The sequence below is a fragment of the Microcebus murinus genome, chromosome 1, assembly GCF_040939455.1.
Source record: "Microcebus murinus isolate Inina chromosome 1, M.murinus_Inina_mat1.0, whole genome shotgun sequence".
Lineage (NCBI taxonomy): Eukaryota > Metazoa > Chordata > Mammalia > Primates > Cheirogaleidae > Microcebus > Microcebus murinus.
The window spans coordinates 27,762,071-27,779,527 of NC_134104.1; the positions used below are offsets into that span (position 1 = coordinate 27,762,071).

At 32.8% G+C, this 17,457-nt stretch overlaps 1 protein-coding gene across 6 annotated transcripts in view; it reads left to right on the forward strand.

The window, feature by feature from the left end:
• Window positions 1-17,457, forward strand: part of LIPI (lipase I) — a 58,888-nt gene that overhangs the window by 40,102 nt on the left and 1,329 nt on the right. For all 6 annotated transcript variants that reach the window (XM_012785984.2, XM_012785985.2, XM_012785988.2 and 3 more), the window contains 2 exons: window positions 410-521; window positions 5,429-5,605. In XM_012785984.2, the coding sequence (XP_012641438.2) occupies window positions 410-521; window positions 5,429-5,605 (289 nt within the window). The remainder of the gene's footprint in view (window positions 1-409; window positions 522-5,428; window positions 5,606-17,457) is intronic.

Below are 17,457 nucleotides of genomic sequence, written 5' to 3' on the forward strand. Positions count from 1 at the left end.
TGTTTACCAAGCAAACATGGCTGGTAATATTAAGCAGATAATTAAGAAACTTTATCATATTTAATTTAGATTTGTTATTGAAGAAGAGACATTGCTTAATTGGCTTAAATACTGAATGTTTTTGGTTTGCAAAACAATGAGCATTTAGAAGCTAGTTGGTCAACTCTTCCCCATACCTATGACTGAGAGGCTTTTCAATTCTTCATTTTTAAGACTAGTCAAAAGTTGGCAAACATGAAGTAAAATGTGTTACCTATTTACCAAATGAGTGTCTCTCAGTAAAATTATTTGCATTTGTTCTATGCATCTAGATTACATCTATATGCATATGTATATGCATATTTGCATATGTAACAAAACAAAGTTTAAAAAAATAATGTGAATTGTATTCTATATTTTTGTTTTGTAGCCTATTATTTTGTTCTCAGTATAATTGTTCTGGATGAAACTATGAAGTATGGCTATATTTCATTTAAATTATTAAACCAGTTTGGAATGACTGAAGAGCCAAAGCTCTACAAGTAAGTACATTTTAATATTTTTTTGTTTCATAAATTTAATGTTTGCTTTATTGAGTATCTTATTCATTGGTGATTATAAAAGTTAGATGAAGGGAAAAAAAAGTTTTTCTTACTCTCTCTTTTGAGCTTCATTCCAGTGTTCTTCCTAACCAGGTTGCCTTCTAATTCTCTCTAGCTTTCAGGCAGCATCCTGTTCTCAGTGATGTGAATAAATGTCCAGTAACTTCTGTCAATATAGTGACCTCGTTTTATTAATAGTATTTCAAAGCAGGGTTTTGTTTTTTCTCAATCTTCTATTTAACTTTATATGTATGTACATATGTATATGTCGGTCTATACATTTATTTATAAGTTTAATAATTTCAAAGAATGTTCTCAGCTTGAGCTTGCTGAATGTATATTTGTGTTTTTAATAAATCCATTAGCTAGAAAATTAATTTTATCATAAACAAAAGAGAAATATAAAACTTCAAGTTACTATTATAATTGTGGTTTCCAATCTGCTGTGCTAGGCTTCTAGAAAGCCATTAAATAATGAAACTCTTTTCGAAGGGCTCACCACTGCCATTTCTAATGATTATATAAAAGGTAAAGTTATTGTGCCTAAACTTGTAACAATTTGGTTTAAGATCTTACTGGTTATTGATGACATTGGCATTTCAGGAATCACAATTTGATATCACCAACATTTACTGCAGTCACAGTTTAGGTAGTTGTAGTAGTACATGAATTAACTAATTGATTAACTCTATCTCATGGAACTTGGACCTGGGTATCTAGTGACTTCCAAACATACTCAACCATTAGCCGTGAGCCACTAAAATGTCCCTGCCTGTTTATTTATTTGCATATTCACAAACAATGGCAGTGATGTATTTAATATTGCAGTATCATTAATACTTAAAATCCAAACCAACATTAAAATATAAATGTAGCCATAGTTGATGATACATGAAGTTTGTTTAGTAGATAAATCTTTACATTTTGGAATCCACAAAGAAAATAATGATAGAATAAGCTCATGATGGCAAAAATATTGAGTACATCTGTACTGAAGTAACATAAAGACCATTCCATCAGGGACTGCCCTGGTTATCCTTAGCAATAGCATCCTGGGTTACAAGTCAGGCAAAATTTTTAAAATTTTAAGCTAAACATATTTTAGTATTAGATTCTATAAATTTAATTTTCTTAAAGTGAATAAAAGCTTTTCAAATAATTTAATAGTTAGATAGAACTGGTAGTAAAAGAATACCAATTATTCTTTGTTCTTTTCCCTTTGTAAGTAACCTTCAATCACCCAAACAAGAAGAAAAACAAATTAAAGCAGAACTTCAATCCAAATTCTTCACTTACATGAAGACTCATCTTTTATTAAGAGAAATTTTAAGCCCTTTGTAACCTAATTTTGAGCAGTGGATATATTAAATAATATTACTCCATAATAGTTCATTTATTTAAATTGGTCAAAATTTATATATGTATATATTTGTATATACACATATGTTCTATGTGTATATATATATCTATGTTCTATTTATTCTTATCAAAAACTTGCTTTGTTAGCTTTTGAATTAATTCAGTTATTCAACAAATTATTCAGCACCAAACTTATTCAGGCATTTCACAAAATGAGGACTCAAACTGAAATAAATAGTGTTTTATTCTCAAGGGGGTCTCAGAATACTGGATGAGACTATTGCATAGTTACGGCTCTTAGTAATATGTTTTATAATAGAAGACCACTTAATGTGCTGTTGGAACATAGAGGAGAAGCAAGGAAAGATTTGAGGTAAGTTAATGCAGTTGGGGAATAAGGAGAATGTACTCCTTTTTGTGCATGGCCCTGTGTGCATACACATTATGTTTTATCTAGAAAAATTAGAATCTTATTGAAAATGTGTCCTGCATCCTGATTTCCATACTTAGTGCTGTAGTGTAGTTAGTTTTATAGGTCACTAAAAATCATTTACGCATTATGAGGCCAAATACATTAATGCATGCCAATATAGGGTTTTAAACAGGCAATATCGATTTTGGATGTTCAGGTTAGAACGATCCCCCAGATGGACAAGTAATGGGGAGATTAGAGGGAACAAGAATGAAGGCAGGAGTCCACAGAGGTGGCTACAGTAATAATTTGTGTGACATATGATGGGGGCCTGGCCCAGGTCACTAGAAGTGGAAAAGAAGGGTAAGTTAGAATCTAGAGGATTTGGGGCTTTAGAATAGGTGTGTGATGTGTTTTAATGGTTAATATTTGAAAGTAAAGCAAAGAAATCAATCTACAGTGACTTCAAGTACTAAGCTTTGTGACTGTTTAAAAAGCATCGTGCCGTTCTGCACTGAGCTAGGGGATACTTGGAAAGGATCCACTTTAATTAGTCAATAAAAATTCTTGAGAGCATCTATTTACCAGAAACTATGCTAGGAATTGAAGATAAAATTTGGAACAAATTAGATATCTTCCCTTACATAATTTCAGTCTAGTGCAGCAGGTAGACTCAATTAATTATAAAAATAAAATGATGATGTCCATCATTCCTCTATTCAAACAATTTTTAATGAATGTCTACATTGAGCCAGGCACTATGCTAAGTGCTAAGAAAAACAGTCATGATCCTACCCTCATTAAGCTAACGGAATAATGAGGCATATAAAGATAATCAAATAATTATAAAATTATATAAATAAAATCCATCCATGAAAAATGTCTTGATGCAAATTATAGTGGGTATGGGCACTTAACATAGGAGATGTGTATTAGTGGGGTCACTGAAAGTTTCTCTATGGATGTTTGTATTAGCTAAGACATAAATGGTGACTAAGAGTCACTGCCCTGTTTCATTCCAGGTAGAGGGACCAACAAATGCAGTGAACCTGAAGCAGGAGAGAGCATGATTTGGTTCAGGAGCTAAAGGAAGTCCAGTATGTTTGAGAATTGAGGCATGGAAAGCCATTGAGTGGCAAGAGAGGTAGAGAGCACCTAGATATTACAGGAATTAGAATTCATAGGCCATGTTCCAGAATTTATATTTCATTCCCTGGGAAGATGAAAATCACTGAAGTATTTTACCTGGGGCTGTCTAGTTGGGGGCAAGAATGGATTTTTATTTTGGAAAACAATTTGACTACAGTGGATTGGAGAGGGAAAAAGCAAGATGTTGTTGCAAAAATACAGGCAAGAAACAATGTTGTCCTGGCTTAGAGGATTTGCAGTAGAGATAGAAAAATGAGGATGGATTGTAAACAGATTTGATATTTCAAAGGTAAAGTCAGTAGGAATTTATGATACTTGGATGTGGGGAGGATGCTTTGAAGGGTGCTTCCTAGTCGTTTGACCTGGGCAATAGATGGTAATGCCATTTAATACTATAATAAAATGTGTAAGTTTTAGTGTCTGTAGGGTTTTATTTGTGTGTGGGGGAGAATGTTGAGGAACATGATTCATTTAGATTTAAACCTACTGAGCTTCAGGCATCCTTGAGATATCCAGATGGACATGGCAAATGACAGTGGATATGTACATGTGGAACTCAGCAGATAGGCCTCAGCTGGAGGCAGAGATTTGGAGGTCATAGCAAACTTATTTTGTTGATCATTTAAACCACTGGGGCGGATATGAATTTGTAGGGGAAGATAACACATTCCTATTTGGCTGTGTTGAATTTAAAATATCCCTGAGAAACTTAGGTAACCTCCTGGAAAGACATTAGAGATCTGCCCAGTGGCATTATAGTCTGTGAGAGAGGAGGTGGTAACCCTGCCAGGAGAGAGTAGAGATGGACCTGGAGGGGAGTGATGACATCCTTTTTCTGGGTCTAGCTGCTATGAGGAATGAAAAGAAGATGAGAAAAGGAACAAATAGGAACTGGCAGGTTGTGCTGGGTGCCCTACTGGTCTCAACTCAGCTGTTCTCTGTGTGATTGCCACCTTTGATTAGGCAAGTCATTCACGCCTCAAAAGAGGAACTTATTTCAACCAGTTTTTTTTAAAATTCCTCCTTTCTCTTCTGTCCCCTCCTCTCCTTCTCCCTTCCTTTTCTCCTCCTCCCACTCTTCCTCCTTCTCCTTCTCCTCCTTTCCTTTCCTTTGTGCTTAGATTTAGCTCATGAAAGAAAGTCAATGAGAGCAGATAGAGTTCCTTTTGGGGTCAGACAGGCCCATATTGACATAAATGACTCTGTTTCTGGCACATAGGGAGGAGGAATTGAGCAGAAAACTCTGAAGAGTGTTCAGATGGCTGTATTTACAGCCCAGCTGAGTAACCTCTCACTGTGTGACTTTGGGAAAGACACATGCTCTGATACTCAGTTTTCTCATCTGCACTATGATGTTTATAGTATTTAATAAAAGGACTTACTCAATGAGATAGTTAAATGAGGCCAAGTAAGTGAAGCTTTGTTACATTGTAAATGCTCAGAAAATTGCACTTATTAAATACCACCTCTATTTTTTTTTTAATCTCAGGCTTTTATAAGTATTCATTTAAGTCAAAAATATTTGATAAAGTAGCACAGAACAACAAAAAGTTATCAATTGAGCACCTGGTCTATTCAAGGAACTGTGATAGTTGTTAAGGGTCTAAAAACACATAAAATGTCTGCTTTGATCTTAGATAAATGTGCAATCTAGATATCTACTTAGAAAGACAAAATATCTCACTTTTTCCCCAAAAAAGCATTTTTAAACCATTTCTATGAGGGAATGCATTTATTATTATTAATTATTTGATTCTGTTATGAATTACAGTTTAAATTATTTTAATTAATACATCAGCAAATATTTTTTGGCCATTTCCTTATAATATTGTTCTTTATATCCTGCCTAATTATGATTATATTGATTTCAGAATTAAATTATGTTTCAAATTTGTAATATGCTGAGTATATTAAATTTTCTATTTAGAAGGAACCAACCATTTTATAAACTCCAAGAAGTCAAGATTCTTGCTCAATTTCTAAATGATGTTGTAAATATTTCAAGCATTGGTTTGACATATTTCCAAAGCTCAAATCTGCAGTGTTCCACATGCCAATATAGGATCCGGAGTCTCATGTTAAAATCACTTACATATCCAGAAAGGTAAGAAAACTAAATTTTGATTACTTTGAATATGTTATCTTTTAAACTTGAAAATACTGGTGTGTTAAGTAATGGTTTAAGAATTCATGTACTCAAATATATTTATTGTGTATTTCATACTATGTTACATAAATATTAGAATATGAAAAAGATGTCAAATGCATTTTTTGTTTGGATGAAATTTATTTTGGGGTCACGATGCCTAAGTAAAGAAAAAAAAGTCACACATAATCATTTCATAAGATGCAACAAAGAGAAAACAAGTGAGACAAATATTTACTTTCAAATTTTACCAATAATTTCTTATATATACACATATATATTCACAGAGAGGTTTACACAATCCTGTATATGAAATCCAATCACTAAAAACTGTAATGAAACACATGGTCACAGAAGACAGAGTCATCATGACTCCCTATGATCTGTTTTTTCCCCCAACTTCATTGGGAAGAGAAAAAAAAATCCCATTTTCATCTGCTCTATCTAAGATCCACAGAGAGATTCAACCTGAAGAGTGTACAGGCAGGAAGGAAGCTCTGGGCTATACACAATGATAGCCTGAGGAGAAGCTGACTCTTTACACTTTCATTTTACATAGTCACCTGTCTTGGTTTATCAGTTATATCACAAATATATCCATTCCTATTAAAATTTGATACCACTGTGGCTATTTGGGCACCATTTTCTTGAAGATGATAGGCTCTAGCACTGTTTTCTCATCCCCTTTCATATACTGTTCTTGGTGCCATGTCCTCACAGCCATAGAATTTTTCCACCTATCCTCGTCTTCATGGTATTTATGTACATGTTTGCCATAGAAAAATTCATATTTCCATCGACAACTCCCCTGTGAAATCATTAAGAACCATTAAAAATCTCACCTATGTATTGGTCATCTGTCAACTTGGATATGTAAGTTGTTACAATAGTGAGCACCAGCTGAGAGCCAATAGAAATGAGTTTGTACCTGGCTGAAAATCTCTCTTCTTTATTTGACTGCCATGCCTCCTCTTTATCTCTCTTTGTGTTCCTATATTTATATATTTTATTTTCCAACTCCTTTTCTATAAATGTTGAACATAATAAATAATAATTTGTGCAAAATAAAGTAACAATAATAAATGAGAAGAATATGCATTTAGATAAGGTCTATATAGACAGATATGAGAGTTGGGAAAATTTTTGAAATATAAGTCATCTTATAATTTTTGGTATGATAGTGTTCAGTTATTCAAAATTAAATAAGATGTCATTATAATGGCAAAAATCTCAGGGTAATTTTATTGTCCTTTGCCTTTTATGGAAATATTTATAAAAATAGCAAAATATACAGACATTTTCAGCAAGAACATTAACAACATCTTTCCCTACAAATGTACATGCAGTGAGGGAGGGGTCATGCCATGAAGGACTAGAGTTGTTAAGATATTCAAGCCCCAAATTATCTCTGTGTATATTATTTTAAAGATGCAAAGCCTTCACTAAACATAACAATAGAAATTATATTTGTTTTCCTACAAAGCTAGGACAACAGGAATAAAGTATTCTCCCTATAGATCATCAATAGAAAAGAGAAATAAAGAATTTCTTCCTCAGTCCAGAAGCATCATACAATGTAAATTGGCCAGATACCAGAAATTTAGCTAGAATATTTGCCCATAAAACAACACACAATTTCAAGATGAGAAAGAGAAATTAAGTCCATATATGTAGACAGTAAAAGAAACCAAGGATAATCCAAATTTGTATATATTAGCAAATGCAACAGCAGGTAGTCTTCCCATCATTCAAGCAGAAGTGAACAAGAAAAAACACAACATCAACAAAATGGCGACTAAATCAGCAGCAGCAATACAAGAAGGAAGAATATAGCAATCAAGATTGAGAAATAAGGTGGACCTTTTAAAAGATTTATTATAGGAGATAGAAGGAAGTTACATAAAATTGTGCTCAACGTTTTCTATAATATTTAAGGAAACACAAATCCATGAAAGAACAGGTGAGGAATGAAACAATGGAACAACTGATTGTAAGTAACAAGGAGTTTAAAAAGACAAAGATAACATCCGATTTGGTATTCAACATTAAAACCACAATGAGATATCACCTTACACCAGTTAGAATGGCTTTTATTAAAAAGTCCCAAAACGACAAATGCTGGTGCAGATGCATAGAGAAAGGAATGATTATACACTGTTGGTGAGACTGCAAATCAGTACGACCTGTATGGAAAACAGTATGGAGATTCCTCAAAGAACTAAAAGTAGTCCTACCATTTATCCAGCAATCCCACTATGGGGTATTTATCCAAAAGAAAAGAAGTCATTGTATCAAAAAGACACCTGCACTCGAATGTTATTGTGGCACAATTCACAATTGCAAAGATGTGGAATCAACAGAAATGCCCATCAATTCATGAATGGATTAACAAAATGTGATATATATATATATATATATATATATATATATATATATATATATATATATATACTATAAAATACTACTCAGCCATGAAGCAGGATGACTTAATGTCTTTGGCAACAATTTGGCTAGAACTGGAGACCGTTATCCTAAGTGAAGTATCTAAAGAATGGGGAAAAAAAACACCACATGTACACACAATTAAATTGGGACTAACTGATGAACACTCAGGTGCACAGAGTGAAGTATAACTCAATGGAAATCAGGCAGAGGGGAGAAAGGAGAAGGGGATGGGTGAAAACCTATCTAACATGTACAATGAACACTATCTGGGTGACAGGCACATTTAAAGCCCTGGCTTAAGCATTACAAAAGTGATCCATGTAACCAACAATGTTTGTACCTCTGTAATACTTTGAAGTTAAAAAAAAACGTAAGATTAGATTTAATCAGTAATTAAAAATATATTAACCTATGGAATGAGAGTTATAAATAATAGAGGAGAATTAACCAGGCATGGTGGCACATGCCTGTAGTCCCAGCTGCTTGGGAGGCTGAGGCAGCAGGATTGCTTGAGCCCAGGAGTTTGAGGTTGCTGTGAGCTAGGCTGATGCCACGGCACTTACTTAGCCTGGGCAATAAAGCGAGACTCTGTCTCAAATAATAATAATAATAATAATAATAATAATAATAATAATAATAGAGGAGATTGAGTAATATAGATAGGGGAAAATAATTGAAATGCAGAATGTGGATACACGTGATGTTACTGAAGAGGAGACACAACGTAACTAACTGCAGATGTGAAAAAGACAAAACCCTTCAACTGAGGACATTCATCGGGTGTTGGGCAGATGGGAGAGAGGAAGAGGAGATGGGTATATTCACACCTAATGGGTGTGGTGTGCACCGTCTGGGGGATGGACAAGCTTGAGGCTCTGACTCAGGTGGGGCAAGGGCAATATATGTAACCTAAGCATTTGTACCCCCATAGTATGATGAGGAAAAGAAGAAAATGATCTCAAATGGAAAGGATAAACTAAGAATCAGGGAACTAAAAGAATTAACATTTCGACCCAATCTTATAAGTGCTGTTTTTAAAATTTGAGGAAAAAGAAAATTCTGCAAGTATTCAAAAAAATTTTCATGGAGTAGAAGATATAATCTTGTAGCAATAGCAGTTCTTATTAAATGTACTTACAAGTTTAACATGATTCCCATCAAAATCAATGAGAAATATTTCTTGGCTCTTCTTAATCTAGAATTAAAAATACTATGATACCACAAGGAGTAAGATGTGCAACGTTTGGGGGATGGACATGCTTGAAGCTCTTACTCGAGGGGGGAGGGGGGCATGGGCAATATAAGTAATCTTAACACTTGTACCCCCATAATACACTAAAATAAAAAATAAATACTATGATAAGCCAAGAAAGTTAGAATAATGAGTGTAATATTTACAACTTTAACTATGAAACAGTAAAGCATACTTCAAAACAATAATAACTAAAAATATTTTATACTAAAAGAAGAGTATAAATACAGTTTAATGGAATAAGTGGAAAATTCTAAAATAGAATTTTTGAATTGTAAAAATAGTCTTTTACTCAGCCACAAAAAAATAATGGTGATCTAGCACCTCTTGTATTATCCTGAATAGAGGTGGAACCCATTCTACTAAGTGAAGTATCACAAGAATGGAAAAACAAGCACCACATGTACTCACCAGCAAATTGGTATTAATTGATCAACACTTAAATGCACATATAGTAATAACATTCATCAGGTGTTGGGCAGATGGGAGAGGGGAAGAGGAGATGGGTATATTCACACCTAATGGGTGTGGTGTGCACCGTCTGGGGGATGGACAAGCTTGAGGCTCTGACTGAGGTGGGGCAAGGGCAATATATGTAACCTAAGCATTTGTACCCCCATAGTATGCTGAAATAAAAAATAAAATAAATAGAAGTAAATACTGGACATACATATAAGTATTTCTACATAAGAAATTAATTTATAATGCTGAAAATTATAAATAAATTAACTGTTCAATAACAGTAATTATTAAGTTAATTGTGGAATATCTACAATATGAAATGTTTAGGTAATAATTATAATGGCAAAATTATCACAACATAATAGTTAATGAATGACTCAAATTTTTTTCCAAAATCTAATAAATATATATGTACTACATAATTAGGGAAAAGTAATGAAATTATTTTTTCTCATAAAAAACCTTGATAAAAATAAATTAAATTTATACTGATAATAATTTTGCAGCTCCACCATGAATGCTTTATTTTATCTTAACTTCTCTAGTTATTCAGCCTACTTGCATTTCAATAGTTTCCAGATTCTTTTGAAAATATTATATATGATCTTGAGTTTCGATAAGGGCAAATATTTGCTTACACACGGCCAAAAAGCTGTCTTTAATTTAGAGAATAACCTCAGAAAACTGATTTACAGTTACATTATTTGTGGTGAAATCTTTTAATATACCACTTTTGTCTTTTAAACTCATGGCTGAAAGGCCAAAGTACTTTGGTAGAATGTGGGGATTGGGAGCCCAGAACTCTGAAGGTTGTTTAAAGGCAGCAATTTTAGAAAAACTAACTTTACAATTTTACAAAGTTTGTTCATTCATCCTAAAACGTGTTCCCCACCCTCACTTTCTGCCTTCCACTGTTTTCTAGGTCCCAACAGTGTAAGTAACATATGAGTGTTTCCGTATGTGGTGTGAGCTATGCCTAACATATGAAGAATCAAGTGGTTTTTCTGGGGATGAGCTTTCCTTTTGTGTACCATTAGAGTAATTATTGAACCAAAATTTTATTATACCTAGAGACTTTTAGAAATTCAATTGAAATTCAATTTAGAAATTCAATAGAAATTCAATTTCAATCATATTGAAATATAAGACATTTTCATTCATATTCTACTTATAAAATTATTTGTTTTAAATTAATAGTTTTTTACAATGATCAGTACTCTTACCCACTAGACTTTTGGGGTATATAGGAAGACTCTGAGCATAGTTGACTAACAAAGTTAGAAAAAGAAATCTGCACTAATTGCAATTTCATCTCATAAGGTAAAATTTCTCTCCGAGTTATTTTCCCCAAACTCAACTTTTTCCTTTTGGAACTAGTACCTAAGGAAGGGATTTTTAGTTTTTCTAAAATGCATGTTTTGAATGATGCACATGATTTATGAGTATATTGTGAACAAAAGATTGATGATTTCTTTGAAGATTTCATCATTAAAGAGATATTCCTGATAACTTTTTATACTAATGAACTGTTTTCTAGATGAATAATAGTGGATAAATTTATTTAGCATCTACTACATTTCAATGCTATTTTTGCAACCCTTGAAATAATCCTATGAGGTATTTTCTTTGTTTTATCAGTAAAGGAAACAGAGGTGGTAGAATACATATCTAAGGTTTCTCAGCCAAGAAGTGCCTTCACAATGATTTGAGGCCAAACCATTTTTGGGCATTTTAATTTTTTCTTGTTCTTTTTTTTTGTTTCCTGTTGTGCTATTTTTACAATAACTAGCTTTTCCCCCTTAAGTAATATATTCAGTTATTCTCATGTGGAACATTTAGAAAATTTAATTCATTATGTAATCCTACAACTAAGAGATAACAACTGTTAATATTTTGTCATACTTATAAGCATAGATGTTACAGATGGATCATGCATTTAATTTTTACGTTATATTATAAGCAGGGCCTCTGTATATAATCATGCAGTGTATTTGCTATAATTGCCTCAAGGTTCATTTTTTTTTTTTTTTTTTTTTTTTGAGACAGAGTCTCACTTTGTTGCCCAGGCTAGAGTGGGTGCCGTGGCGTCAGCCTAGCTCACAGCAACCTCAAACTCCTGGGCTCGAGTGATCCTTCTGCCTCAGCCTCCCAGGTAGCTGGGACTACAGGCATGCGCCACCATGCCCGGCTAATTTTTTATATATATATCAGTTGGCCAATTAATTTCTTTCTATTTATAGTAGAGACGGGGTCTCGCTCTTGCTCAGGCTGGTTTTGAACTCCTGACCTTGAGCAATCCGCCCGCCTCGGCCTCCCAAGAGCTAGGATTACAGGCGTGAGCCACAGCGCCCGGCCTCAAGGTTCATTTTTCACATAGAAAATAATATGAATGCAATGTAACCGGCTATGCTACACCATGGACCTGGTTATAAGCAATTTTCTTTCTAAGTTAATGGTTACATTGTATTCTGTCTTTTATGGAATATTCAACTTACTTATTCCTTTATTGTTGGATCCTTTGTGTTTTTCCAAAGTTTGGTTATCGTAAACAGTGACTATGTATGCATAGATAACTGTTTGCATTTTAAAGAATTTTCTTGGTATGTATTCACAGAAGGGACATCAAACAGAGGGGATATTTTCAAATCTTCCATGTCATCCCATAATATTCACACCTTGATACAGAATGTTGGTGAGGCCACAGGCAACCGTTGTTCCCTGTGTGCATTTCCTTGTTTTTTGTCACTTATTAAGTAAGGAAAAGGCAAATTGATATGTCCATTATAATATTTGTCTTACTATCTTCTTAATCATGTTTTATATAGACAAATGCTATCTACAATTCATTCACAAATTAAGTGAAAAATAGGATGAAGTCTTTGTGATACGCTAGAGAGCAAAAAAATATAAAGCAAGCACGTAATTTAAATTTTTATGTGAATTATAAACAGTGGATAGACTATTAAAATTTACTAAATTTATGAAATTTGGATGCAATTGTTTCTACTCAGGAAAAATATAGTAAAACACGTTATGTGGGTGTTGAGCAAACTCTTTATATTCCCTGCTGGCTGGAGACGCTAACAGATGCTTGGATGAATGTATGCTTTAAGTTTAATTACCTAGATAATTGCTGTAACCATCTAGTTGCTTTTCCTATTTAGATCTGTCCGTACAGATAATGTGCAATTAGTAAGAATTAGCACTGCCAAATTATTGTGAATGTGAGTTATAAAAATGTGATGCCTTATGGTCCAGATTAAACTTTGCCTACAAGCAACAAGTAATTATCTCTCTGCAATATCCTGAGATAGAGACCACAACAGAGCTTTCTTTCTGGGCACTTCCCATGGAGTAGAGTCTTGGAACTTAGGTTGGAGAGGAATATGCATGATGGAGGTGAACTGGGATGACTTCTGGAAAAAAAGTTGGACTAAAGCTATTTTTTAAAACTTTACATAACAGTAAAATTTACTCTTTTTTTTGGTGTATAGTTCTATAGATTTTGATAAATACAGAGCAACATTTCCCTCAATCAAAAAAACTCCCTGATGCTGCCCCTTGGCTTTCAACCCCAACTGCTGGCAACTACTGTGCCTGGTTTTGCCTTTTCTGGACATTATATAAATGGAATTACAGTTGTCCCTTAATATCCATGGGATATTGGTTTCAGGACCCCTGAGGGTACAAAAATCTACGGATGCTCAAATCCCTTATAAAAGATTGAATACTCTATACATATAACCTACACACATCCTGTCCTACACTTTAAATCATCTCTAGATTACTTATAATACCTAATGTAATGCAAATGCTGTGTAAATAGTCATTATACCATATTTATTAGAGAATAATGATAAGGAAAAAAAGTCTATTTGTGTTCAGTACAGACACAATCATCCATTTTTCTTTCAAATATTTTTGGTCTCTGGTTCTTTGAATCCAAACATGTGGAACCCATAGTAATGGGGGGCTGTGTACAGTATGAGGTCTTTAAGTATTGCTTCTTTCCCTTATATTACTCATATCATTGGAATATTACTGATAAATAATATTCTGTTGTATGAATATACCACAGTTTGTTTATTCATTCACCTGTAAGAAGACAAATAGTTTGATTGCTCTTTTTAATGTCTGTGAATATAGCTGCCATAAATATTTGGCATATAGGTTTTTATGTGAACACAAGTTTTCATTTCCCTTGGATAGACACCAGAAGTGGGATTGCTGGGTCATATGGTAAGTGTGTATTTAACTTTATAAGAAACTGACAGACTGTTTTCCAAAGTGACTATACATTTTACATTCCTACCAGCAATATATGAGAATTCCATGCTCTCCTGTACCCAAACTGCACCTTCATCAGTTTTTTGTTTGTATGTTTTCTGTTTAATTTTAATTTTAACCTTTCTAGTGGATATGTAGACGTATCTCTGTTTTTAATTTGCATTTCTCAAATAACAAATCATGTTGATTATCTCTGCCATTTGATTGAGGGCATTTACATCATTTAACTTAATGTGATTATTGACATCATTTGTTTTAAACCTATCATCTTGCTGTTTTGTTTTCTATTTGTCCCATTTGTATTTTGTTCTGTTTTTCTCCTTGTCTGCCTTTTATTTATTTTTGATAAATCAAGTAGTTTCATGGTTCCATTTTATCTCTGTTGTAGGTTTGTTAGCTATAATTCTTCATTTTATTATTGTAGTGATTTCTTTGGTGTTTGTATTATAATCTTTTATTTATCACAGTCTACTTTCAAGTGAATTTTACCACTTCATATATATCATGAGAACTTTGGAAGTAGTATACTTCCATCTCTCTCATTCTAGCTTTTGTGCTATGTTCACATACATTTTATTTGTACTTATGCTAAAAATTCCATAATATGTTGAATCATTTTTGTTAAAACTCTCCATTAAATGGAGACTAATAATTAGGTAAAATCTTATTTATTTATACACAGAGTTACCATTGTTCATGCTTTTCAAAGCTTTAATTAGTTGTGTATTTTCATCTGGTATAATTTACCTTCTGATTCAATGAGTTGCTTTAATATTTTTGTAGTATAATGCAGATGGTGAATTCTTTCAACTTTTTGTGTCTGAAAAGTCTTTGTGTTGTCTTCATTTTGAAAGATAAATTCTCTGGATATAGAATTCTAGTTTGAGAGATTTTTACTTTCACTCCTAGAAAGATGTTGCTGTGCCATATTCTACCATGCACTGAAACTAATGAGAAATTTGTTGTTAACGTTTTCTTTGTTGCTCTGAAGATAATGTGCTTTACTTTTCTGGCTGGTTTTAAGATTTTTTTCTCTTTGTCATTGATTTTGAACAACTTGATCATGAAGTACCTTGTAATTTTTTCATACTTCTTGTTTTTGGAGTTTGTTGACCTTCTTGGATCTGTGGGTTTATAGTTTTCAACAAATTTCATCTATATTTTCAACTATTTTTTGAGACTATTTTTCCTGTGTCTCTCTTTTACCTTCCCTTTGGGGACTACAATTTCATGAATTTTAGCTGCTTGAAAGTTGTCACACAGCTCATAGATGCTCTATTAATTTTTTAATTCGATTTTATCTCTCCATTTCATTTTGTATAGTTTCTGTTTCTATGTCTTCAAGTTCACTGATCTTTTTTTCTGCAATGTCTAATCTGTTATTAATTCCATTAATGAGCTTTTCATCTCAAACATTGTAGTATTTACCTCTTGAAGTTTGATTTTCATGTTTTTATATCTTTTGTCACTACTTAACTTTTGAACATATAAAATATACAGTTTTAATGTATTTGCTGATTTCCACATCTGTGCTAGTTCTGGGTTATTTTCAATTAGTTGATTTTTCTCCTCATGTGGGTCCACTTTCCTACTTTTTTTGTATATTTAGAAATTCTTGATTAGATTCCAGATGCTGTGAATTTTATTATGTTAGGTGCTCTATATTGTTGTATTCTTGTAAATATTCTTGAGGTTTATTCTTAAGATGCTGTTAAGTTACTTTATAAAGAGGTTGATCCATTAAGGTCCTACTTTCAAGATTTATTAGACAGGATTGGATAAGTGCTTAGTTCAGGCTTAATTAGTCCCACTACTTAGATAAGACTTTGCTGTGTGCTTTACCCAGTGATCTATGAATTGTTAGGTTTTCTCATTTGTCTGGTGGAAACAGGCATTTTTTTCTGTCTTTGTGTTATTATTGGGACATTTATCCTAAGTAACATTGTAACAGAATATTAGGAATGAAGTTAAGTTGCAGGATTAAGATACAAAAATTAAGATTACAAAATTAAGATACAAAAATTAGTAGTGTTTCAGAAAAAGAAATCAAGAAGGCAATCTTATTTACAATAATTACAAAAAAAATACTTCGGAATAAATTTAATCAAGGAGGGAAAATATCTCTACACTGAAAACTATAAAACACTGATGAAAGAAATTGAAGAAGACATAAACAAATGGAAAGATATTTTGCATTCATAGCTTGGAAGAATTAATATTATTAAAATGTCTACACTACCCAAAGTGGTCTACAGATGTAATACAATATCTTTCAAAATACCAATGACATTCTTCATATATATAAGACAATCCTAAAATGTGCATGGATCCACAAAATAGCTTGAATAGTGAAAGAAATTTCCAACAAAAAGAAGAAAACTGGAGGAATCTCACTACCTGTCTTCAGAATATACTACAAAACTGTACCCAGCAAGACGTTATGGTATTGGAATTAAATAAGAGTCATGGACTAATGGAAAAGAATAGGAAACCCAGAAATAAATTGACACACACTTATAGCCAACTGATTTTCAATAAAGGTACCAAGAGCACACAAAGGGGAAAGGACAGTATCTTCAATAAATGGTGTTGGGAAAACAACATATCCACATACAGAAGAATGGAATTAGACCCTTATCTCACACCATATACAAAAATCGACTGAAAATGGATTAGATACTTACATCTAAGACTAGAAACTATTAAATGTTAGAAGAAAATATAAGAGAAAAGCTCCATAACATCGATTTTAACAATGATTTTTTTTAAAAAAATGACCTCAAAAGCATAAGCAACAAAAGCAAAAATAGAGAAATGAGATCACAGCAAACTAAATAATTAACAGAGTGAGAGACAACCTACCAAATGGGAGAAAATGTTTGCAAACTATACTTCTGAAAGGTAGTTAATATCCAAAACATATAATAAACTCAAACAACTCAATAATAAGAAAATAAATAACCCAATTTAAAAATGAGAAAAGGATATGAATTGACATTTCCTGAAAGAATACATACACATGGCCAACAGGTCTATAAAAAAATGTCCAACATCACTAATCATGAAGGAAATGCAACTGAAAACCACAGTGAGATATAACCTCATTGTTAGAATGGCTATTATCAAAAGGACAAAAAAATAACAAGTGTTGGCAAGATTGTGGCATAAAATTAAAAAAGAACACTTAAACACTGTTGGTGGGAATGAAAACTAGTAGAACCATTATGGAAAAGAGTAAGGAAGTTCCTTACAATATTAAAAATAGAACTACAATATGATCCAGCAATCATACTACTTGGTATATATCTAAAGGAAATGAATATCAGTATGTTGAAAAGATAACTACATCTATGTTTTTTGCAGC